The sequence below is a fragment of the Cannabis sativa genome, chromosome 8, assembly GCF_029168945.1.
Source record: "Cannabis sativa cultivar Pink pepper isolate KNU-18-1 chromosome 8, ASM2916894v1, whole genome shotgun sequence".
Lineage (NCBI taxonomy): Eukaryota > Viridiplantae > Streptophyta > Magnoliopsida > Rosales > Cannabaceae > Cannabis > Cannabis sativa.
Window position 1 is genome coordinate 38,818,593 of NC_083608.1, and position 24,787 is coordinate 38,843,379.

The 24,787-nt window shown below is 35.0% G+C and overlaps 3 protein-coding genes across 3 annotated transcripts; 1 reads left to right on the plus strand and 2 right to left on the minus strand.

Moving 5' to 3' along the window:
* The first annotated feature begins 673 nt into the window (after window positions 1-673).
* LOC115699022 (homeobox-DDT domain protein RLT2) lies at window positions 674-11,786 on the plus strand. The gene is made up of 19 exons (XM_030626230.2): window positions 674-1,673; window positions 1,809-2,276; window positions 3,080-3,159; window positions 3,648-3,846; window positions 3,972-4,081; window positions 4,158-4,247; window positions 4,322-4,486; window positions 4,567-4,789; window positions 5,200-5,300; window positions 5,492-5,578; window positions 5,759-5,911; window positions 6,008-6,163; window positions 6,583-6,792; window positions 6,914-7,600; window positions 7,702-8,262; window positions 8,654-9,274; window positions 9,368-9,472; window positions 9,759-10,022; window positions 10,654-11,786. Exons 1-19 carry the CDS (start codon window positions 1,553-1,555, stop codon window positions 11,491-11,493), a joined length of 5,241 nt encoding a protein of 1,746 aa, XP_030482090.2. The 5' UTR covers window positions 674-1,552; the 3' UTR covers window positions 11,494-11,786.
* Window positions 11,787-11,873: 87 nt separating this feature from the next.
* Window positions 11,874-14,052, minus strand: LOC115699023 (uncharacterized). The gene is made up of 3 exons (XM_030626233.2): window positions 13,583-14,052; window positions 13,033-13,487; window positions 11,874-12,458 (listed from the first exon to the last, which is right to left on the minus strand). The coding sequence occupies exons 1-3, from the start codon at window positions 13,745-13,747 to the stop codon at window positions 12,023-12,025; spliced, it is 1,056 nt and encodes a 351-aa protein (XP_030482093.2). The 5' UTR covers window positions 13,748-14,052; the 3' UTR covers window positions 11,874-12,022.
* A 6,371-nt stretch (window positions 14,053-20,423) lies between these two features.
* On the minus strand, window positions 20,424-21,481 carry LOC115698922 (signaling peptide TAXIMIN 2). Its single transcript, XM_030626123.2, has 2 exons — window positions 21,311-21,481; window positions 20,424-20,807 (listed from the first exon to the last, which is right to left on the minus strand). Exons 1-2 carry the CDS (start codon window positions 21,406-21,408, stop codon window positions 20,684-20,686), a joined length of 222 nt encoding a protein of 73 aa, XP_030481983.1. The 5' UTR covers window positions 21,409-21,481; the 3' UTR covers window positions 20,424-20,683.
* Between the last annotated feature and the right edge of the window lie 3,306 nt (window positions 21,482-24,787).

Genomic DNA, 24,787 nt, shown 5'->3' on the forward strand with positions numbered 1-24,787 from the left:
TTAATAGTAATTCAATGGCTTAAAAAAATGTAATAATGATGGTTACAATAAAAATATAGGGACACGATTTTATCTCGTGATGTACTTTCACGGAATGTATTCCGTAGTACATTAGATGGGTCTCGGGGTACATTAAATGAGTGTCAGTGTACGTTTCTACTTTTTAACCCTAATTACTCCTAGATCAATCTCAGCCGTCAGATCAAATAAGTCCCTCATCTGACGGCTGTCGTACATCACGGAATGCATTCCGTGAAAGTACAATCACCAAACAAAATCATATCCCTAAAAATATAACCATCGAAACCTCTTCCATTAAATTATAAAACATGTAATAAAATTAAAAAAAAATGAAAAATGAAAGAAAAAAATATTTATTTCCTTAACACGGTACGTGTTTACACGCGCATAAAGGCAAGTGGGGATGCAACGTGAGTTATATGAGCAGAGGAGCTCTATTCGTTTTAAGGAAGAAAGAAAAAGAAAAATAGTGCTCCGAGAAAGGAAATTTGGGATTTTGACAACAATGAAACAGAATAAGATTACCCCAAAACCCTGAAGTGGAAGCGGATTTATTATCCCAATTTCACCTAAACAAATAAAAAATAGGATAAGGAGAGAAATATAATATTAAATAAATATAAAAAGAAAAACTAACCACTTGAATTGAAACCACAAAACCATTTGTGAATCAATCAATCAGAACCATTATGTCTCTCTCTCTCTTTCTATGTCATCTCTCACACAATCCCAAAATTTATAAAGGCATCTACATATCTGACAATACAATACCCAAAACCAAAACTCGTTTTAATTCATTCCTTTTTTGTTTTTAATTTTCTTTTCTCTTCCAAACAAAACATATTAATATTACCATCACTCCTCACCAAATTATTTTTTAAACAAATTCAAAATCTAAATTTAAAAAAGAATAGAGAAATGAGTGAGAGAGAGACTGTTCTTTCATTTGTTCCTACTAGTAATAGTACTCGTAGCACTAGAAGTAGATATTATTTTCCTTTAATTCCAAAATCAAAACCAAAAACAAAACCAAAATCTACACGACCGATTTTCCAAAACTCAACTCAAACCCAACTCAGTTACTCACCACCACCACCACCTGCTTTTGTTTTTTTTTTCTTCTTCTTAATTTTTTAAGCTTTGAAATTTATTTGTTATTATTTCAAATCTCACCGCACATCTCAATCAATCACGCAAACTCGCAGACACTCTCTCTTCAATTTAATGTTTTATTTATTTTTTTGATTCTTTGTAGAGAGAGAAAGAGTATTGTTTTTTTTTTTATGAAAAGTCTTTGCTGTTGATATTAGAGAGAGAAAGTCTGGATTTTTACAATTTATATTCATTTCATTTGCATTCATTCATTCGTCTCTTTATTACTTTTTTTGCTTTTCTCGTCATACACACGAAAAGAAAAGGGGCCACTACTGCGGAAGAACCCTAGTTCTGGAGTGAAGGAGGGATTGAAGCTTTGTTTTCTTGCGATTGAGATCAGATAAGTGAAGGTTTTGATTTTCCTGAGCTACTTGCAATGGAGGTTTCTGGTTCGGAAGCAGGAGAGAAGAAGAAGCCGCCTGAGGGAGGAGAGAACAAGACCAAGCGAAAGATGAAGACGGCTTCGCAATTGGAGATTCTAGAAAAAACTTATGCAGGTTTTGCTTTTCTCTGAAATATTTTGTGTTTGATTCTGTGAGAATGTGCTCTTAGGTTCTGTATTTTTATTTTTCATATTTGAGAGTTCAAATGTGGAGTGAATTTAAGTTACTTTATTTTGCTTTCTTTTTTAGCGGAGGCGTACCCGTCGGAGTCGCTAAGAGCTGAGCTATCTGTAAAACTGGGGCTTTCTGATCGGCAATTGCAGATGTGGTTTTGTCACAGGAGGTTAAAGGACAAGAAGGCCACGCCGGCTAAGCGGCTGCGGGGACAGGAGTCCTCACCTGCTCGCCGTGCTGGGGAGGATGAAGTAGCAGTGGGTGGCTTGGGCAATGAACACGCCCCTGGGTCGGGTTCGAGGCACGGGCATGTTGCAGAGCCTCGGAGAGGTGCTCCTCGGCATTGGGCGGGTGGTTCTAGACCTGGAGGCAGCGAAATGCAGGTGATGGCAAAGAGGTATTATGAATCACAGCAGACTATTGCCGAACTTCGAGCTATTGCCTTTGTGGAGGCGCAGTTAGGGGAGCCACTGAGAGAAGATGGGCCTATTCTGGGGATGGACTTTGATACATTGCCACCGGATGCTTTTGGCGCACCCATTGGTATCTTCTACACTCCTATTGTTTATATGATTTCGAGCTTAAGTGTGAATATTAAGTTCGATGAAAAATTTAGGAGAGGATAAGAACGAGATAATGCTATTGGGACTTTTGTGTTGGGTCGTTTCGCTATATAATTATGGCTTAATAAAAAATAATGGTCCTGGAGATAGTAAGCAACAATACAATTGAAATTTTTACAATCCCCCAGAAAAAAATGCAATGGTTTTTAATGTAGCCAATTATAAATGCGAACCAAGCACTTTGGGTGCATCATGCATAGCCCCTTGTGTCTTTCTAAATTAGAAACTCAAGAAAGGAGAAGCATTTGGCGCCTTTTTTTTTCCTAATATATATAATGTTGACCACCATCAGTCAGTTATTTTGCAAAATTAGGAAAAGATAAGCACTCTTCCATGTGTAACTTTTAGCTTATAGTTTTTCAGGGAATCTGACATGATTTCTTTCTTTTAAATTATGGACGTGCTGTTTTGAATTTCCTCTGATGAAAAACGGTTTCTACATCTTGTTTTGTGGTTTGCCCTTTCTCTCCTACGTACAGTCTCTTAGTTGTAGGTCATCTTGTTTAATCCCTTCTACTATTTTCTGCTGCATCTAAAATGTTTTGAAATGCTTCCGATTCCGAACTATGCTGTCATAATATCTTGTTTCTTATCCTCTTTAGCTTTTAGAAAAAGAGCCTTCTGAATTAGCACGGTAGTGTTAACACTTGCTTGCATGTATATGTTAACCTTACCTTAATTGTGGTTGAGTGCTGATTACCTCTCGACATGTTTCTGGAGCAGCAACGGTTGGGCAACACAAGCAATCTCGTCGTTCTTATGATGCTAAAGTATATGAGCGTTCTGATGCTAAACCAATTAAGGTTAGAAGCTTTTTGTTTCTTTATTTTAAGTGCATGGCATGATATGAATGATACAATTGGTTGTGACTTGTGATCGTCATCTCTCTCTCTCTCTCTCTCTCTCTCTCTCTCTCTCTCTCCTGCTAATAATTGTTGATTTCCCCACGCACCTCTATGCTATTGACGTGTGATGTTACCTGATTTGTATTCAGCAATTGTGCATAATGAAGTTTGTTTCTTTTTCTTTTACTGAATTCCTTTCTTATCATGCCGTATTCATAATTGTGATTTAAAAAAGTTTTCATCGTAATCAAGGATCATTATACATTTGTTCTAGTCACTCAATGATTTACTCAATCAATTTACCAGCAAATTGCGTTGGCTTTTGTATCAACCCTTTGTTGATTTCGTTTACAGTTTTATATATTATGTAAATTTTTTTCTCCCCATACAAAAGAGCAAAAAATAATTGCAAAAGCAATCACCTTATGTTGTTAATTAATCGTTAGGGTACTGGAAGGGCTGTCCTTGAATATCAATTCATCCCAGAGAAGCCAACTGTTAAGACTGAGGCATATGACAAACTTACCCATTCTTATCACTATGGTTCGTCTGCTGAGGGTCCTACTGCCAAGACTCCATTGTTATCTGCTGGGCACCCATACACGCCTGGCAATGAGCACTTATCTTCTGGATATGGATTTCAAGGTGAGATGAATGCTCTAAAACCTTTTGCCTCAGCAAGGCAAGCAGTCACATTTTGCCATATGCCTTGGGATATGATTAATGTTAGTCCGGAGATCTCAGTAGTTAATACTATTATACTTTTACAGATGCTTATTTTGGTACTCATCCGATTAGTCAACTGGAAAATCCATATACAGCATCTGAGAGGAGATTGACCATTGAGGAGGATGCTTTACGAAATGAAAGGAGGCGCAAGGTATTTGTTTCACTATATATATATTTTGTCTTTTGACCCTGGATGTTATTTGTATCATTTTGCTTGTTGTTTGTAGAGTGAAGAGGCAAGAGTAGCCAGGGAGGTTGAAGCCCAGGAGAAAAGGATAAGAAAAGAACTTGAGAAACAAGATATTTTGAGGCGGAAGGTTGGATTATAATCATAGTACTCTATTTTATCCTGTACCTTGTCTTAAACTATTCTTACTGTTTTTGTATTTAGAGAGAAGAGCAATTAAGGAAAGATCTGGAGAGACAAGACCGTGAGAGGCGGAAGGAAGAAGAAAGACTATTGCGTGAGAAGCAGAGAGAGGAGGAGAGATTCCAGAGGGAGCAAAGGCGTGAACTGGAACGGAGAGAAAAATTCTTGCAAAAGGAGTCCATGAGAGTATGAATATATATGTCAATATATTGCAGTTTTGTTTTTTGGGTACAGGCTGGTTATTTTTATGTTTGCTATGTACTCAGGCAGAGAAAATGAAGCAAAGAGAAGAATTACGTAGAGAAAGAGAAGCAGCAAGGCTGAAGGCTGCTAATGAGAGAGCAATTGCTCGCAAAATTGCTAAAGAATCAATGGAACTCATTGATGATGAAAGATTGGAACTGATGGAGTTGGCTGCATCAAGCAAGGGGCTGCCTTCCATAGTTTCCCTTGATTACGAAACTTTACAGAATCTTGAGTTATATAAAGGTACATTTCCTTGGCATACTTTACTACACAATTTTTTACTGAGCTTTAAAAAGTTTCATTTTGTAGTTCTTTCTATCGTGATAAAAAATGATACATCTTACAGCACTGTTTTGCTTCTGAGATCTTTTATGTAGAAAAATTTATTTCTCTTAATACCTACATTTATTTCTTTTTAAAATAACCTTTCAAATCATTGAGGGGTTGACCACAATCTATGCAGCCTCTCTTGATGCACTTCATGACTATTGTTTAGAAAAAGAAAAAGTCTGTTTCCTGCTCTGAATATATTGACGACTTGGAAGTTGCAGCCCTTGTCTCGTTTCTTTTTTTTTTTCCCGTCTATTATCCTTTTTTGCTTGGCTCATGCAATTTAATTATATTCTTTAACCAAAGGGCATCTTTTTATTCAGACATGAGAATTGCTTTTCCGCCAAAGTCTGTTCATTTGAAAAAGCCTTTTGCAGTTCAACCATGGACAGATTCTGAGGACAACATTGGAAATCTTCTAATGGTGAGTTGGATAATTTATCCCCTCTTATTGTTATGGTTAGGATGGTATTATCATTTACATTGATGGAAGTGTGTAATTATTGCACTTGCATGCAAGGCATTATGTGATTTCTTTGAAAGTAATTTTTTTCAATGCATATTTTGTGCAAGTTATATCATTGGGTATCCTTCTAAGATCATTAGTTATTCTAGGTGTGGAGGTTTTTGATTACGTTTGCAGATGTTCTTGGACTTTGGCCTTTTACTCTGGATGAATTTGTTCAAGCTTTTCATGATTATGTAAGTTTGACGACTCTGTTTTTAAATTGACTTTTTTTTTTCTTCCTTCCTGATTGTAGGAGACTGTTTTACATATTTTTTAGAAGGGTTGTTTTATAAGTCAATTATTTTTGAGGTTAGACCAAAGTGAAGTTTCTTCATTTAATTTGATGGTGTTATGTTATCTTGAGTTTATGCCAGGATCCAAGGTTGTTGGGTGAGATACACGTTTCTCTATTGAAATCAATTATTAAAGATATTGAAGATGTTGTAAGAACACCATCTACAGGGTTGGGAGCAAATCAAACAACTGCTGCCAACCCAGTAGGCGGTCATCCACTAATTGTAGAAGGGGTAAGCCAAGGCTGTTGTTACTGCTGCAGTTTTCCTTTTAAAGTTTCACTTTGGGTGATCTGATATCCATTTTTCTCATGTTGAATGATTGACCAGGCATATGCCTGGGGTTTTGATATTCGAAGCTGGCAAAACCACTTAAATCCACTGACATGGCCTGAAATATTGCGACAATTTGCTTTATCTGCGGGATTTGGACCACAACTGAAGAAAAGGAATGTCGAGCCATCATATCTTCGTGACAACTATGAAGTATTCTTCTTCTCTAGCTCTGGTTAACATTCAAAGAGTGCTGCTGTAGTGCTGTATAATTTACCTTATTCAGATATTTAAGTAATTTTGTTAAGATTATTTTCACATTTTGCATTTGTTATTTTCATGCTCCTCAGAACAAATTCATCTACACGCCTTTATTTTTCGTGTGTGGATAAATCTGTTCTCGGTGTTGCTTTCTTTTGGTGAATGTAACTACTAATGATGTGTAGCTTGGGTTAGAACACCATATACACTTTCTCATGGAAGCAATGTATTTTTCCTATATTTTGTTATTTATAATTTAATAGCTCTCATTTTAACAGTTGATATGGAACTAGCGTGGGTCCTTTGCTTTTTTTTTTTTTTTTTTTTTTTCGGGCTCTTGCTAATGATCCCCGGTATATTAATTTTTGCAGGCTAATGATGGTGCAGATATAGTTTCCAATTTGCGTAGTGGAGCAGCTGTTGAAAATGCTTTTGCTAAAATGCAGGAGAGGGGATTTTCTAATCCACGTGGATCTAGGCATCGGTTGACTCCTGGAACTGTCAAATTTGCTGCATTTCATGTTCTGTCACTTGAGGGGGACAAGGGTCTTACCATATTAGAAGTTGCAGATAGGATTCAGGTAATTATGGGTTGTTTATTATTTGACTTCACATTATGCAAAGGGAAAGCTCAATATAAAACTCTCTTTTGACTTCACATTCTAGTTGCATGAAACTCATTTATGAATTTTGTAATTCAAGAAATCTGGACTTCGGGACCTTACAACTAGCAAGACACCAGAAGCCTCTATAGCTGCTGCTTTATCTAGGGATACAAAGCTTTTTGAGAGGACTGCTCCTTCAACATATTGTGTGCGTGCTGCCTATAGGAAGGACCCAGCTGATGCTGAGACAGTACTTTCCTCAGCCAGGGAGAGAATAGGTGTCTTTAAAAATGGGTTCTTGGATGTAGAAGATGCTGATGAAGGTGAAAGAGATGAAGATTCTGAAAGCGATGTAGGAGAGGATCCTGAAATTGATGACTTAGGTACTGAAATAAATCCTGAAAAGGGGTCTGTAGTTTCTCAAGAAGTAAACAAATTAAATGAAGCATCTATTTCTCGTAACGGAGAGGAAATTGTTCAAATAATTGAAACTAAAAAAAAAGACCTCCGGAATTCTCGTGGAGATTCTGTACATTCTGAAAGCTATGTAAAGAGGGAAGATGCTGTTTCTTTCTTGGCCCAACCTATTAATGTCAACAAGAGTGATGTACCTAATTTTGGTTGCGAAGATCCAGATATTGATGAAAGCAATCCTGGTGAGCCATGGGTTCAAGGGCTTATGGAAGGAGAATACTCTGATCTGAGTGTTGAGGAGCGTCTTAATGCACTTGTTGCACTATTAGGTGTGGCAATTGAAGGAAACTCAATTCGTCTTGTACTTGAGGTATGCGATTTTCATTCTTCATAATCTTTTACTTTTGGAGGTAAAGCTTGAAAATTCCCTAGATTCTTCTGGCTGTAATTTAAAGTGAGTGCTTGTTTCAGGAGCGATTAGAAGCAGCGAATGCTTTAAAGAAGCAAATGTGGGCTGAGATGCAATTAGATAAACGTCGCATGAAAGAAGATTATGTGTTGAGAATGCCTTACACATCATTTATCAATAACAAGTTTGAGCTCAATCCTGTAATTTCTTCAGCAGAGGCCAAGCAAAGTCCATTTGTCAATGTTGATGACAAAAACAATGGAACAACAGGAGATCTTGCAGTCAAGGAGGAGCGGATGGAGGATCCATCGAATAACAATCCTTGTGTCAACAATTTTCCTTCTGGTGGAAACTTGCAAATGCAAGAGGTCTGTGCTGGTCCTGATAATAACCTTTCTCAGCAGCCAGGATATGCTGTTGACAGGTCTCGATCGCAATTAAAATCTTATATTGGATACAAGGCAGAAGAGATGTACGTGTATAGATCATTGCCACTTGGTCAGGATCGTACACGCAATAGGTACTGGCAGTTCATTACTTCTGCTTCTCAAAATGATCCTGGCTGCAGCAGGATCTTTGTTGAGTTGAATGATGGGCGTTGGAGGCTTATTGATTCTGAAGAGGTACTATCTTCTTTATCTTTAGATCTTAAATGTCTTGATTTGCATGAGTTTTTTCATTTAATTGTTTTTGCTGTTATGTTTGTGTTTGTTTGTGATGCTCTTTCTATTGATTCTGATTAGTTAATTGTTGTATGGCTTCTTCTATGGATTTTTCCACATGAAATAATAGGATATAAATGATATTATATTTCCTATCTGATAATTTCAAGCATGAAAGCTTGAACATCTTTCCATTATTTTTTTAAAGAGTTGCAGAAGGGTTATTTTTCCTTCATTCTCTGCTCTCAAGTGTCATTAAAAAAGAACAGGTCTGATGTTTAAAATTTTTCTTGTATCTATTATATGCTTTATTTTGCATTTGCTATTCTGCATTCTTACAGCCTCTCTGCAGGGTTTTGATGCTTTGCTGGCTTCGTTGGACATACGAGGGGTTAGGGAATCCCAATTGCACGCAATGTTGGTAAGGATTGAACTCTTTTTCAAGAAAGCTGTAAGGAAGAAGATGCTGCATGCTAACATGGGGAGGCAACGTGAAGACACTGGAAAAACAGCAGTTCCCATTGATTGCAGTAATGGTATTGATAGCCCTAGCAGTACTCTGTGTCTTGCTGAGTCTGATTTGTCGGAGAGCTCTACTTCTTTTGTGATTGAGCTTGGGAGGAACAAAATTGAGAAAAGTGGTGCATTTCAGAGATATCAAGATCTGGAGAGGTGGATTTGGAAAGAATGCTTAAGTTCTTCAATGCTATATGCTATCAAGCATGGGAAGAAAAGGAGCAAGCAACTTCTGAATGTATGCGATTCTTGTCATGGGATCTATTCTTCTGAAGATAATCATTGTCCTTCTTGCCATAGAACATTTAGTTCCTCTGAGAGTGGTACAACAAGTTTTTCTGAACACATTACTCGATGTGAAGATAAACTTACCCTGAACCAATATGGGACTTTGAATGATTCACCTTCCTTTCCCCTGAGGATCAGATTACTGAAAGTAGTGCTAGCTTTAATAGAGGTGATTGTCTTAAAAATTTGGTTGCGTAAGAGCTGTAAAGATTATCTTGCTATGTTAATGTAAAAATCAAGCTCATAATGTGTCATGCCACAGGTTTCTGTACCTCCAGAAGCTCTTCAATCTCTGTGGACTGATAGCCATCGTAAATCATGGGGTGCCAAGTTAAATGCATCATCCTCAGCTGAAGACCTTCTCCAGGTGAGTTATTGGTTCTTTTCATGAATGTTCTAACATTTTCATGTCTTCTTTAGATAGCCATTGTGGTGGTGGATAACAACTTTCGTTTTCTCATGGGATATGGGAAATAGAAGTCCATATATTCCCAAGTTGTTGGGTCTGAAGCGCTTCTTTTGGTGCTTTTTGAGCTTTCTTTATTCCATGCTTCACTTGTTTTGCATAAGTCGAATGTTAATGTACCTTGAAAAATGTATATTAAGTATTTTTTTTCTCTGTCCTCCTGAAGGTAATGTGTCTCTCATTTCAGGTTCTCACATTGTTGGAAAGTGCCATTAAGAGGGAGAATCTATTCTCAGAGTTTGAGACCACCAATGAACTTCTGGATTCCTTGAATCCAAGAAGATACATTGCTCCTCATTCTACCTGTCTCGAAACAATGACAGTGCTTCCATGGGTACCCCTAACAACAGCTGCTGTGGCTTTGAGAATCATGGAGTTCGATGCAGCCATTTTTTATGTACCGCAACAGAAACTGGATTCACAAAAGGACAGGGGATCTGGAAATGTTATTGTAAGTTATCTGATACTGCTATCAGAACATATTGGAGCACCAAAAAGAAAAACTTATTAATATTATAGAGGGAAAATGGATAAATTATTTTTGATAAATGCTAAAAGGCAATAGTCGTACCTAGTACCATCCACAGTATCATATCGCTATTGGTAGAATTAAGTCTCGGATCCTAATTTAATAACTAATAACTATTATGGAATATGGCCAGCTATTTACAATGCGTCACTTTATAATGGTACTAAGCTCTACTGGTGCCTATTAGTAATGCTCATTATTTATAATTGCTCGATAGAAGCTTGACTTAGTTTGCTTTTTTGTTAACCATAAGTTACTCATGCTATGATCAATTTAGTAAGATCCCATGTAGATTTTGTTAACCAGAAGTCAAGCTTACATGTGAAAGTATATTTGTAGTAATAATCGTAGCATTATAAATTAATTGTATTTATCTGATAAATTAATCGTAGTCTATTATCTGATAAATTAATTGTATTCAACTGGTAAGGCGTATATACTGAGATGAAGTAATAGTTATCAGGATAGATTTTGGTTTATATCTGTGTAGAAGTTATTAGTATATATATCTAATTTTGAATATGTTACTAATCCTTTTCCTTTGGTTCCCCAGAAGTTGTCTTCAAAATATGCATTAATGAAAAATTCGTTTGATGATGGGATAACCAGAACTCCATGTCAAGTTGACAATCTCAAGAAAGATAGTTGGGTTGATCTTGGGGAGGGACTGCAAAACTCTGGCTTCAAAAAAGGAAGCCGTGGAAATGGAAGAGCACGGGGCGGTAGTAATGTGACTACTAGTACTCGTGGGGGTCAATTGCAGAAAAGAGCTATTGGTTCTAGAGGTGAAACTGTGAAGAAAAATGTTAGGGCATTGGGGCGAGGACTCAGATGGAAAGGTAGTCAACGTGGAGGATGTAAACGTGGTCGACGCACTGTTAGAACCAAGCAAAAACCAGCGAAAAGAATGTTTGGGACTGGTGTGGAGGAGGAAACTTTTCCAAAAGAGATCATTGATGAGAAGTTCCCAAGAAGTGTAGTCCAAGATTGGAATACAGAAGATGCAACTGGTTTGCAAATGGAAGATGCTGAACCAGCTAGCAGCATTTCTGGAAGATCGGAGTATGATGAAGAAAACGGTCAAGGATCGGGAGATGAATTTGATGAAATGGCTATGGAAGACGAAGACTACAACACTGGCTTCAATGATAGGTCGGGTGAATTAGACGGTAGCGATTATAATGTTGATGAGGTTGATGATGATGACGATGACAATGATGAAGATGACGATCAAGATGAGTACAATGTCAGGCAAGTTGAACAAAGGGATTTTGATGTTGACAGATACATAAATGGTGATTCAGATGAAGAGGAAAACAGGGGAGGAGGGCAAGACATGGAAATTGATCAACAAACGGGATCCACGTCTTCAGATTATAGTGAGAGTGACTAGATAGAAATAGACAAAAAATTCAAACAATATTGTACATTTTGAGATACAAGGGTATCCCTATTTATGTTGCAATATTATTTTATCAAAGATGGGGAATAACAGAGTGCAACTGTTAACTGATAGAATGAAATAGCTATGCAAAGCCCAACCAAAGGAAAGAAAAAAGGAAAATACAATTTTTCTATGGGGTGGAAGGGTTTTGCATGGTTACTAATTACCTATTGCTTAGGGGAACCACCTTGTATTAAAATATGCCTTATCATCTATGTAAATATTTTAGTACTCTTTAGTCACCATGTTATGGATTAGAACTAGATTTTAATACCATCATTTCATCATCTGCAATGAAATTTAAAGCTTAAACCCGTAGACTTGGCACGTTTCTTGGAATAAATTTCTTTAAGCTTGAAGTCGTATAATAAATTGCCAATGTATACAAAAACCAGCCTACGTATTCACAAATGATTTCTATTGATTATAACATAGCTTGCTCTCCAGCATATTTGTCATTATAATATAATCTATCATCTCAACTAATAAGTTTTTTTATTCCAGCCTTCTGATCTGCTGTCAACCTTGGTGGAAACCTAATGTTGAATTTGATTCTCAAGTTCCCTTTCTTTGTTGGGTCTTTCGGCATTGGCATTCCTTCCCTGGGAACAACCTCCTCATAAGTTGGATGAATCACATTATTGATTGGAATACTCAAATTTCTTCCATCCAAGGTTGTTAGATGAACTGTGTAACCAGTTAAAGCCTCAGCTAGAGATATCTTCTGTGTGACAATCAAGTCATTTCCATCACGAGTGAACACACTATGTGGCTTCTCATCTATTATGAACACAAGATCCGCTGGAACAATGTTTGGTTGTTCATTTCCTTTCTCAGGAAAAGTGATCTTTGTTCCCTTCTTCCATCCAGGTTTTACATCTATCGTTAGTATCTCTTCTACTTTCATCGTCTTCCTGCATTTACAAGAAAACAAGGGCTTAGAAAAACCAGTAATCCACTTGATAACCTGAGGTAAAAAACCAACCAAAAAACTACAACCGCATTCATTCATTCATTTATTAAGCAATACTTCCAATATGAATTGTACTAATTAAGTCATGCCATCCAATAAAAACGTTGCATTTGGACACTATGCGGATATTAACACAGAACATCATAGTTGATCAATATTTGGCACAAAATATGATTTTGTTATATTTTTACATCAATTTTTACTAAAATGTAATATCATTTAATAATTTATTAAAAATATAAATAATAATAAAAGTAAATACAAAATTTAATAATTATGAAAATGAGCATGCAAATTATGATGCAAATTTTACATCCATTCTATATTGTGATTTAAATTTAAATTAGTTTTTGTTATATGACAAATTTTTAACTAATGTAGCTCAGTCGTAATGAATGATTAAATTGGCATAATCCTCACTTCCCAACTGAGAGTTAACAATCTAATATCGATGATGAATTCAACAAACACTAAATTGTCAAAAGAAGCAGAATACAAAGATTTAAAAGACTTACCCACTAACATCAACAATATCTCTAGAGATCTTCATCTTCTTTGTAGTTCCCTTGTACAGGTCTTCAAGGCTACAAGGCAGCCTATTCTCAATCGGAGATGCTTTCCTAGGGGCACCATGGTTCATGGAGCCACCGCCACCACCTCCACCTCCTTCCCCAAACGATCCAAATATGTCATCCCTGAAAATCCCACTTGAAAACCTTGAACCCCTCATACCTCCTCCTCCTCCTCCACCCATCCCTCCCAAGCCCCCAAAGGGTCCCGAGGACCCGAAAAACTCCGCAAAAATATCGTCTGCATTTCGAGGATTGAATTGAAACGTCGTGGGTCCATCTCCGGTCGAGAAGTATGAAGCTCCACCCGGTCCTCCGGCGTCTGGTGGTGGCATTTGACCCTTAAGCCCTTCCTCACCGTACTGATCATACACTGCTTTTTTCTGGGGATCACTCAGAACCTGTAAAAATGAAATTAACCATAAATTGACAGCTAATTTAAAAAAAACCAGAAAAAGTTAGCTTCATAAGGTGGGTTTTGGTTAAAGAGACATACCTCATAAGCTTCAGAGATTTGCTTGAATTTGGCTTCTGCTTCCTTTTTATTATTTGGGTTTTTATCAGGGTGCCATTTCATGGCAAGTTTCCTATAAGCTTTCTTTAAGTCATCATCACTAGCATTCCTGTCTACTTTGAGCTCCTTATAGTAATCCACTCCCATTTGTTTCTCTTTGACCCTTACGTTCTTTAACTTCTGCTACTGAGCTTGAGAAGAAAGGTCAAATATTCGAAGATTTTGGATCGTAGGCTCAACGCTTGAAGTTGAGGACGAAAATGGTAACGATGATGATCGATTAGAATCGGAACGAGTGGTTTGGTATGTAATACGTGTATGGATGGTGGAAAGCGGTGGATTGGATTTATACTTGGGTTGGTTTTGATTATTTGAGAATTCTGAAGAAGGTTCCAGAAGTAGCCTAATATTTCAGACTCATCCTTTTCCTTTTCTTTTTGGTTTCCTTTCCTATCTTATTTACCAACAATAAAATAAATAAATTTAAAAAAAAAATGGAAAATAGCACCAATTGGAAAAAAGTCATTTAATCCCAAACTGATTTATTAAAAAAAAAAAGGAATAAAAAACTTTTTTTTATATACCCATTTTCAAACAAGTTACCTTTTAATACACTTAGCCAAAAAAAAAATCTTTTAATATATAAATATTAGAATATTTTTTTTATCACATTATATATAATTAATTAATTATAATAGATTGATTTGGTATGTTAAATCAATATTTTATGGACAAAATATTTGATTAATGATCATTATCAATATCATGTTAATTATTAAATTTAATTTATTAATTAATTATCAAAATATTTTTACAATTAATTGTAGTAGAGATCTTAATAAAAGGTCTTACCTATATAAATATAGGATATCGATATCCAAGCTCACTACTAATTATGTAAAACACATTATGTCTACCTAAAGAGAGTAGAGAGAGTTTGGAAGTCTACTATACCCACACCAATCAGCTTTTTTTTTCTTTTGCAGATCTAAAGTGTGAAACTGGAACTCATAAAAATTAATGGCGGGAGGTATTTCATAAACTGAGAATAATGGCATTAGCTTCCATCTCTTTTGTAGGAAAAACAACCCCATAGAGGTTTCAAAAAAGCAGTAATCACATCTCCAAAGTAATCTAAAACAATTGCTCCTATGCCAATAACCGATCCTTCCACATCAAACGCAGCATCAACATTAATTTTGTAAGAACTAGCTGCAGGTGCAAGCCATTTAACTTGTGGTGTGGTGCTGGTCCCAACCGAATTTGGAGAAGCAGATTTGGAACACCTGGTTTTATCCGTTGAAGCATTCAAAGGAAGCACATTCGCAATATGAAATTGATCAATGTAGGCATCTGTGAAGGTACAAGTAATAAGCGCTGGTTTGGGTTTAGTTCCATGTAATTCCTTGTTTCTTTCCGTCCATATGCACCACATTAGGCAAAGAATTTTCTCCAAGTCAGTATTGTTATGAACCGCTGCTAAAGAGGAGTAGATATCATGGCCATTGAGGTTGCTGATGTTTGGAAAACAAACCCGAAAATGAGTTAGATTCCAAACAGCTTCTGCTCTAGTACACCGAAATAAAGCATGTCCAATCGATTCCCAACCCCCATTACACAAGGTTAGCAGTAGGATTATTTTGATTGTGTGTATTCCAGGAAGAATTGATCACATGGAAATTTTTTTTAAAAGTTTTTATCACTAAGCTAGTGATTTTTTTCCTATTGTTTCTAAGGTCGTCTTCAAGGCTTACCTTGAGGACTCTGTGATCAGAGCCATAGAAACCAAGGTGAAAAAGAGAAACAAAAAGGAAGAGAGACAACCAGGGATTATTGGCCACACACGAATCAAGGCGCTCAAAATGATTTCCATGCTTCCAAGTAAACTTGTTACCAATATGGTTGAGTGGGAGCATGTAATACTTATTTAGGAAAGAGTGGAAATCAAACATAGCATGGGGAGGGGGTCTAGTGGTGGTGTTTCTAACATTAACAGAGAGATAATCATTGAAATCACAAGAAATTAGCCACGCCAAGTTAGGGGCAGAATCAAAAATCTTATCTAAGAGAGTTCAGGATAAAAACTTGTTAGTAGGATAGGGCGAACTATAAAAACCAATGAAATGCCAGTTCATATAATCATTAATATTAATAATACAATCTATATGACTAAGGGAGAAAGTAATAATATTAACATTAATAACATTGTTCCACAAAAGTAAAAGACCTACTCCTAAAACACTCCTAGGAAGTTTAAAGACATTATCAAAACCTAATTTGTTCTTGGTACAAGTTCCATGTCCAACACTCAGCTTGGTTTCCATCACTAAAAACAAAATGGGTTGGTGTTGCTTCACCAATAGGGAGAGATTTCGGAATGCCTGAGGACTCCCTAGGCCTCTGTTGTGATATTTTGCACACGCAAGTGTACGTATCGTTACAAGTAGTAAACTCACCAGGAGTGAGGTCAATCCTACAGGGATTGTAGTTAAGTACGTTGAAATTAAACTTTTACTTGTATTTTGTTAAATAAAAATTAAGAAAGAGTTAAAAATAAGAAAACTAGTGAGAAGCAAATAATTAAGAAAATTGATAGTTAATAAAAACTAGGGCTTCGATTTCAATTATTTTTATTGATTATGGCCTACTATGATTATTTTCCTAAGGTTAATTTCTATGCAATAGCAAGTTTACTAAGGTAATTTATAGTCTTCTCAGATATATAAATCTCAATCACATGCAAACTTTCTACTCTCGTGATAAATTTAACATACAACAAGCATTAAACACAGAAACCCTATAAGCTATCTAAACCATACAGGTACTCCCGTTCTATATCGAAATTCAGTTCTATTTTACTATAGCATAATTGACACTCACTTCTTAGATCTCGCATCAAAATCATAGACAGTTAATTGGTGATCAGGCAATTAAAAGTAGTTAAGCACAAATAAAAAAAAATACATTGAAATTAGAGGGAAAATAAATCATATTAAAACCATAAAATAATGTTAAACAATCTCCATCTAACCCTAATTAAATGTTAAGCTACTCATGTTTATGAGAGCACAATTACACATATTAACTTTAAGCAAAGAGATGAAAATAGAGAAGAAGAAAAGAATGCTGAAAACCCTCTGAAGAATGCCTCCAATATTGCAGTTGATCTCTCCACTTTGCATTTGTATTCTCTCTTTTTTTCTCTCTGAAATTGCCTCATGAAATCAACTCCCTTCTTCCCTTTATATAGGCATTGAAGGCCTAAAAAGATGGAAAAAACGCACATGTTTAAATTCCCATTCGGATTTAAATTTTTGGGAAACTTAGACGAGATATTTTTTTCTACTGTGTCTACTGATAGTATTTTGGTCATAACTCTCTCGATATTACTTGGAATTGGACGATTCAAGATGTTCCGGAAAGATAAAAGAGAGATATAAAACTTTTATGTTTTGACTTTTTTTAAAATCTAATCAGAAGATAGTCCAATTAAGGCTTGAAGTTGCAGCTTTATTTTCTTGCACAGTTTTCTCTATTTTAAATATCATAATATTTTTTTTTATCTTTTTTCCCATCTTTTTCTCTGATATTTTTCTAATCTTCTTCTATTTTAAATCTGCACAAATAAAAGATAACAAGCGTAAAAATGCTCCAAACACGATTAAGACTCAATTAAAAATATACTAAACTTAATCTAAAATTAATACTAAAAATAACCTAACAGCCTCAGGCATTCCAACTGAGAAGATTCATTTTTCTCGACGGGGTTGCGAAGCAACACCCGCCGTTTCATTAGGGAGGGTTGGGACAACAACATCATCATTCTGAGTAGCTCGAGCCCTCTTGAGCATGCTCCTAACAGAGCTTCCAACTTGGGCAGTTTGTTTGATGAAAGGCATTTTAACGCCGATAGTGGTTGTGGTGGTGGTCATGCTTGGTTTCTAGATAATAATGCCTCTGTTAAGAGGCCAGGGGCAGTTGAAACTGGTGGGGGTGGCACTTCAGGATGGGCTATGCCCTTCCCCTTATCAGTGTGGGTGATCACAGAAGTGACCATGACTGGGGAGGGTAAGAAGGTTGAGAAAGCCATATTCAATCTTGGAGGGGGGTACAAACTTCAACAGGGGTAGTAGTGTTGTCTTGGTCAAGTGTTGGGACCATGAAATCAAAGCCAATGTTCATAAATCGATCAACTGCTTGCTGCAAGCCTTGATCAGAATTGCTTCCACGACTTATGTACTCTTCAATGGGGATGGAGTTAGAGAGATCAAAGGGGGTTTTTCTTGACATGAGTTTTGGCTGGAGCACGAAGGGTATCCTTATAACCAAGCTCAGGGGGACTGTAAAACTGTCACATCTCATGAGGTGTTTTCCACATTTATTGTAAGTGTGATCGAGCATATCGCAAAAATAGTAAAAATTTTACAGACCCTTGTACTTAAAGTCAAGCCATTTAGTCTTGGCAATGTTACGGAATCGAATGTTCATTCCTCACCTGAGAGGCTTAGTGACATCAATAAGGGCACGAATCCTGAGAAAAGGGTCGAAACTTTCAAACAAAGAGAGAGGGTAAATTTCAATGAGGTCCTCGAGTTCATCAGTAACGAACTACGAGTTGGGAAGATTTTTGGCCAAAAGGGGCATTGTGAGCTTGGATCCAAAAAGGAACAAATCAGAATTGATCAGGTGTGAAGGTGTCTAAGCTTTGAGGATTGGCAAAGATCATGAGGTTTTTATTGAAATGCCAGGGTTGGTCCTCAAGGATCCTGAGATGGTTTCCTACACATTGGAAGGTGGCTAAAAATAGGCCAGAGTGATACTCAAAAATGACAATTGTGAAACAAAGGGTCCAAGCTTCACTCATCGCTTTTTCGATCCAATTAGGTTTTGGGAATTTGGAAGTTAGGATTTTGAAGATAAGGTAGTGGGTATCAGTGGCATCTTCAGAGTTAAGGGAAACATGATCGAAGACATGGACAAGGTTCTCTTCATCAGTAAGATTAAGGGTGTTAGAGGGATTGAGAGAAGAAGATGATGACACGCCATGGGAAGAGTTTGGGGGCTAAGTCTAATAAAAGCAGGGAAAGGCTGACGATTGGAAACACCGATCCAAGGCTTTAAATAGCAAAAGAAAACAAAAGTGAAATGTAATGCCTGGAGTTGAAGGGTCATCTTGAAGAGTGGGAGAATCCATCCTCCTGCCTGCTCAGATCTCCCCTGAACTAGAGTAGCCATCATTTGGGTTGTAATGATGTCCTTCAAATGTCTCAAATGACTAAAAATGGCGGTAGCTAAATTGGGTTTAGGGGGTGGAGGGGATATACTCCATTAATTTCTTGATCACATATTAATTGTGATATAACGTGAGCCGTCATAATTAATTGGAGAGTTGAGAGAGTAATTAAGGTGAGAAGGAATTGAATCTTTAGTATCGAGGTTGTAATCATCATGGCAAGTGGAGAGAAATGGGGATTAAGAGTAATAAATGCGGTAGAAGAAGGTATTAATCCTAAGAGCCCAAAACAGTAGAAACTTCACGAAAAAGAGTTATGTGGTACAATGCTCTATCACTTGTTCTTTAGGCTTTCAAGTTGAATTTTTGAAGAAAAAAATAGATAAAATATAAGAAAAACAAAATTGTAGATAATAAAAAATATATATTAATTTTTTGAAATAAAAATTTTTGTTGAATAAAGTGTTTTTTTATACAATTTTTTTTACATACCAAATATGATAATTTTTTTTTTATTTTCTATTTTTTTTTTCGCTACAATTTTCTTACTATTTTCTTTCCACACCAAAATTCAACTTTCAAACATAACATAGTTTCCATATGTATGGGTTTTGTGGGATATGATCACCCTTAGTTCAATTTACACTAGAGTTATAAGATCTATCAAAGTCAAAAATTACTAATGATAATTATAAAAGTATATTTTTATATTTTTACGTTCAAAGATTTTTTTACTTTTATATTTTTACGGTATTCTATGAAAATTACACGAAAATAACAAGAAAATTATATAAAAGTAACATAAAAATAATATCAATACAACAACAAAAAATAATATACAAATAACAAAAAAATCAATAATAAATTAACAAGAGTACAACATAAAAATATATTAAAATACTGTATTTTTTTAAAATAAAATCATAAAAATTGTAGTATTAGAGGGGTCATGATCTGCCTTCTCTTATTGTGATCAGTCTATGGTGTTTTGTTTGTCTTTATAGGGATGACATTCATATTGGATCAAAGACAACAAGCTTCATCATATCTATGAGACTTCATGGTCTTGCTTATGGCTGCTGCAGGCCTTGCAATGCAAAAGGTTGCTCGACGATGAATCTACCATTGTAGACCAAAAGAAATTAGGTTGGGGAAAGAATGAAAGTTAAAGAGGGTCGGTTCTTTTGAGCCTTGAGACTTTATGATCTTGCTCATGGCAATGTTGACAGGTTTACAGTAGTGGTTAAACATGTTATGGAAGATTTCTCTTGATAGCCATGCGTTCTGCCATATTATAGGTCAAGTTGAAAAAGAAGAGATTCAATAGAATTTCTGCCCTCATGTATAAAATGAGTAGTGATATATGCCAAAATCGTGGGCATAAAACTCAGTATAGGATATATGAGCTTCTTTAAAAAAATAATTTTGCTTTTCATATGCTATTGTTTTGTTAAATGCATAAATAAAATTCACTTTTCAAATTTTAAATTACATGTCGAAACATAATACTTTTGGATGTATTTTTCAAATACATTTGACTATACTATATACATGCAAATGAATTAGTTCTTGAAATTTGGACTTTGGAGGTTTATTAGTTATATAAATGCCAAACAGAAAACTTGGGATTAACGTGAAACATTATTATATATCATACAGAAATGACCAGTTGTTTTCCCTACCATATAAGAATTAATAATGAACACGGTCAACTCATCTTAACACTAGTACAAAATAAAGAATTGTTTATCTAAACACATGAAAGAAAGAACCAAACAAAGACTAAGACAAAAAATACAAACTAATAGAAAGAATATTAATCAATCAATTAGGTAGAAAAAGAATATCAATCAACAAGGAATCTGTTCGGTGAACCATGTAATGATGTTGAAAGGAAGTTTCATCAAAGACACCGCCAGATTAGCCACTCCAACGCAACATATGCAACATGGGCACAAGCAACTTAATATAGTCCTGCCAAATTTCAATTTAAAAATGCATAATTAATACATATATAATGTAGGATTGTATATACATTTGGTTACCTAACTACATCTATATAATTTCATCAAAAAAAAAAAAATTTAAAAGCTTACATAAATGTGGTAACACTCATTAAATCACATAAAGAAATGTTATCAGATAATGCATGTTTATATTTTCTATCATTCAGAGGATTAATTTGGTCTCTTAACTCTATTTGACTCCAATAAAAGGAATGCTTATATATAGTCTCAAACCTAATTCATAAAAGGGGAAAATATCTGTTCCACAAATAGATCATAATTCTAAGTTGAAAAAAAATTATATTTATGATCTTCTTACGATCATAGCTCTTGATAAAGAAACGAAAGCAATAAGTAATTTAAATGAGAATCATGATAATCTAAAGGCTGTTTCCTAATGTATATATTGAAAGACTATAAGTAGCCAAAATTTATGAATTAAACATTTGAATTACGAAGTAGAGAACATACCCAAGAATCCAGATTATTGCACCCAAAACTGATAAAACCAGGGCCACCAATGCAAATGGCAGTCCAATTAAAAAACCCAATGGTCTGCAATCTCCCATTGTCTCTGTTTCTTCTTTCTCGGAAAAACTTCTCTCTTCTTTTCCTGTAAAAATTTTAATTTGGGAGAAGTTGTTATAAAGAGACAGTTAAGTTAGCGTGTATAGGGATCGTGGATTCAAAAAAGTCATACCGGGAATGCTGACGCGGATTATGATATTGAAATAACGAAATTACCCCTGCAAATGTGCCATAAGTGGGGCATTTTAGACATTTCAGATTTTCTAAGCGGTAAGAAGCTTCAGAGAGTTTTCTAATTTTTATTTTTTTTTTTTGTTTTTTAAGGAGTGGATTTCTAATTTGTAATTGGGATACAAAATAAGAAGCAGCGTCTGACGACTTCTACTTCTACCGGTAACGTGTTTTATTGGGTATACTTTGAATATGATTTTTTTTTTAATAAAATGATAAATGATTTAATTATAGGTTGAAGTTAATTAATATTCATCAATATTATGACTTCCTAAGTTCCTATCAAATTTGAAAATGTCTCTATCTCTTCTCTAAGCATATCATTTTTAACACCAAATGTCTTTCTGTTTATTTTCTTTTTAAAAAGAAAAAGAGACTTTAATTTTATTTTTTACGGAAAAAGGGAAAAGAGGGAAAAATACTCAAAATTGGCAGATTAGGATTAGATATAATTCTATATATTAATTAATGGTGGTTTTTGTGGCATGAGAATGGTGGTTCGAGATATTTTTGGTGCTGTTATTGCCTCTACTATTTGGCATAAAGATGATCACTTTCTACTTGAAGTTGTTGAAGCGCTTGCTTTGAGTAATGCGCGAGTGTGCAGTGTTATTTACTGAATTTGGGGAATATTCAGTTTGAGACAGACTATCATAATATGATCAGTAAAATTAATAATTAAAGTTTCTTTGAACTCTATTTTAGGCTTAGTTCTTCAATGGATTAGTTGTAATTTTGTTGTTTTTTTTGTTAAATTTAGATAGTCTTTTTTTATTGGTTTAGAATTGTTAATTTTATTGCTTATGTTAAATTTATTTTATCTGTAGCTACTAAAAATGTTTGATGGCTGAAGTTTGTATTGAGAATATTATTATGACTGAGGTCTTTGATCAATAAATGATCTCTCCAATTTTTTTTTAGAGTTTATTGCACTAAAGGGTGGTTGATTGCGGTTATTTTTTCTTCTAAAGACATAATTAGAGGTGTTCATCCAATTCAATCTGCATTATTTTGTTTATAGTGCATCCAATCCATATTAAGGGTGGATTTTAAATTTTGAATCCAATCCAAGGGCAATAGCTCAAATTCAATCCAATCCAATCTGCAAAAGTACACATTGGATTGATTATTTTAGATTGATTACTTTTTAATATTAAATTATTTAATATCTATGAATTTTTTTTTCTTCACATAACTAACAACAAAATAAAATAAATTATTGTTATTTTATGTCTCCAACAATAAATTAAAATAAATAAAATAACAAATAACAAATAACAAATTCAAATGATGAAAAAAAAATTGTATGGTATAAAGAAATGTTTAATTTTATTTTAAATTGTATGTTGAAAAAGAAATTATATATAACAATGAAACATACATTTCATCTTTTAAATTTTGAAACATAATTATATCATATGTATTAAACTTTTAAATTATTATTTTATTTACATTTTAATTGAATATATAATTTTTGTTTTTTTTAATAAATATGTGTGGATTGGATTGGATCGGTTACTTTTACATATCAATCAACATTCTATCTCCACAAGTATGGATTTTGAATTTTCCAATCCAATCCAATCTGCACAAGTATGAATATCCGCACATTACGGATTTGTATTAGATTGAATTGTGTAGATTGGATTGAATCGGGTATATTATAAATACCCCTAGCATAATAATTCTAAATTACTTTGCCGAAAAAATAAAAATAAATTCTAGATTGGAATTTGATGTGATCAAGTGCTTGATCATGTAACTCATGCAAAAATCAAAACATAAAACCAGAACAACAAAGATTTGATCAAGAACAAGGTAACTTCAAAAACACACACAGTATACAAAAACCAGTATGCAAAACCAGTAACAAGAATAATTTGACAAGTAGAATAAAGAAAATTGAGCACAAGAGATTACGAGGTTCGAACAGTGTGATGATGAATCACCTGTCTACTCCTCGGCCTGAACAGTCCCAATGGCTCCAATCTTTATTAAGCTAGAAGAAAGAATTACAGTTGTTGATCACCAATGTGTACTCGACACAATCACTCAAGAAGTACAGCTTTAATGACAAAACAACCTCACTAGTGGCACTATGATGGATCAAACACACCATAGTCCAATACACCACTCTTTCTTTTCGCTCTTTTCTTTCACTCTGAACTAGCTCACCAAATTATGAAAACTCTCTCTCATAACACACTGTCTGAAGTAGCAATACGTAATGGCTATAACTAGCCGTTGGTTGTTGAGCTCAATACTAATTGTCATAACTGACAGTTAGTTAAACAAGTTGGAAGTTGGTGGAGTCAAAAATATGTTTCTTCACTTAAAGACCAATCACAACAATTATCTATCTTGGTCATTAAAATGGAAAGAGTTATTGATAATTGCGACTGAACTGGTCTTGAATCCTCATTTAGCACTTGAGGATGTTTAGCAAGTTTAGGCAAAGTCTAAACTTAGCGAAACTCACATATTTTGCCATCATGTCTGCAGGGTTTTCCTTGGTCCCAATTTTCTTCACATTTACTTCCTTTTCAGTTATGATGTCCCTTATGAAGTGTTGTTTAATATCTATATATTTGGACCTCTCATGGAACATGGAATTTTTCATCAGATGTAATGCACTTTGGTTGTCACAATGCACTGTTAAATTCTCTAATTTAAACCCCAGTTCTCTTGTGAATCCTTTGAGCCAAACAACTTCTTTTATAGCCTCTGTGGCTTCCATATATTCCGCCTCAGTGAATGACAAAGCCACTAACTTTTTGTTGAGAATATTTTACGAAGATTTAAATTTACTAACAAGTATGTTGATTAACATCCTAAATATGAATTTTCTAAAACAATGAAATAAACACATAAGGGTTAGGAAAACCTTACATTGATTGCAACGGAATATAATATTGATTCATTCCGTTCAAGATCTCTAGCCCTTGATTCCTTTCTGTAGCAGAGCATTATCAAGATCTGAACCTGGATCTCTTTCTCTCCTTCGGGTTTGGTTACCACCGTCTTACTCATTATGATTGAGTACTTGACTTGCTATGTGTGGGCACGACACTCATCACTAAGGGTTCGAATATGGAAGAACAATGAAGGAGGTGAGAAATCACTAAGGAAGGAACTCTCTCATCTAGGTTGAAGGCAATAGTCAAGATGATATTAGTTTGACAAAGTGTC

Excerpts from the sequence above, each read along its gene's own strand:
- LOC115698922 (XM_030626123.2), bottom strand. The coding sequence starts at position 21,408 with ATGGGAGATTGCAGACCATTGGGTTTTTTAATTGGACTGCCATTTGCA. Across the intron at positions 20,808-21,310 it reads GCAATAATCTGGATTCTTGG|GACTATATTAAGTTGCTTGT; the intron begins GTATGTTCTCTA and ends GAAATTTGGCAG.
- LOC115699022 (XM_030626230.2), top strand. The coding sequence starts at position 1,553 with ATGGAGGTTTCTGGTTCGGAAGCAGGAGAGAAGAAGAAGCCGCCTGAG. Across the intron at positions 3,847-3,971 it reads TTCTGGATATGGATTTCAAG|ATGCTTATTTTGGTACTCAT; the intron begins GTGAGATGAATG and ends ATACTTTTACAG. Across the intron at positions 4,790-5,199 it reads GAATCTTGAGTTATATAAAG|ACATGAGAATTGCTTTTCCG; the intron begins GTACATTTCCTT and ends CTTTTTATTCAG.
- LOC115699023 (XM_030626233.2), bottom strand. The coding sequence starts at position 13,747 with ATGGGAGTGGATTACTATAAGGAGCTCAAAGTAGACAGGAATGCTAGT. Across the intron at positions 13,488-13,582 it reads AAATCTCTGAAGCTTATGAG|GTTCTGAGTGATCCCCAGAA; the intron begins GTATGTCTCTTT and ends TCATTTTTACAG. Across the intron at positions 12,459-13,032 it reads GATATTGTTGATGTTAGTGG|GAAGACGATGAAAGTAGAAG; the intron begins GTAAGTCTTTTA and ends TTGTAAATGCAG.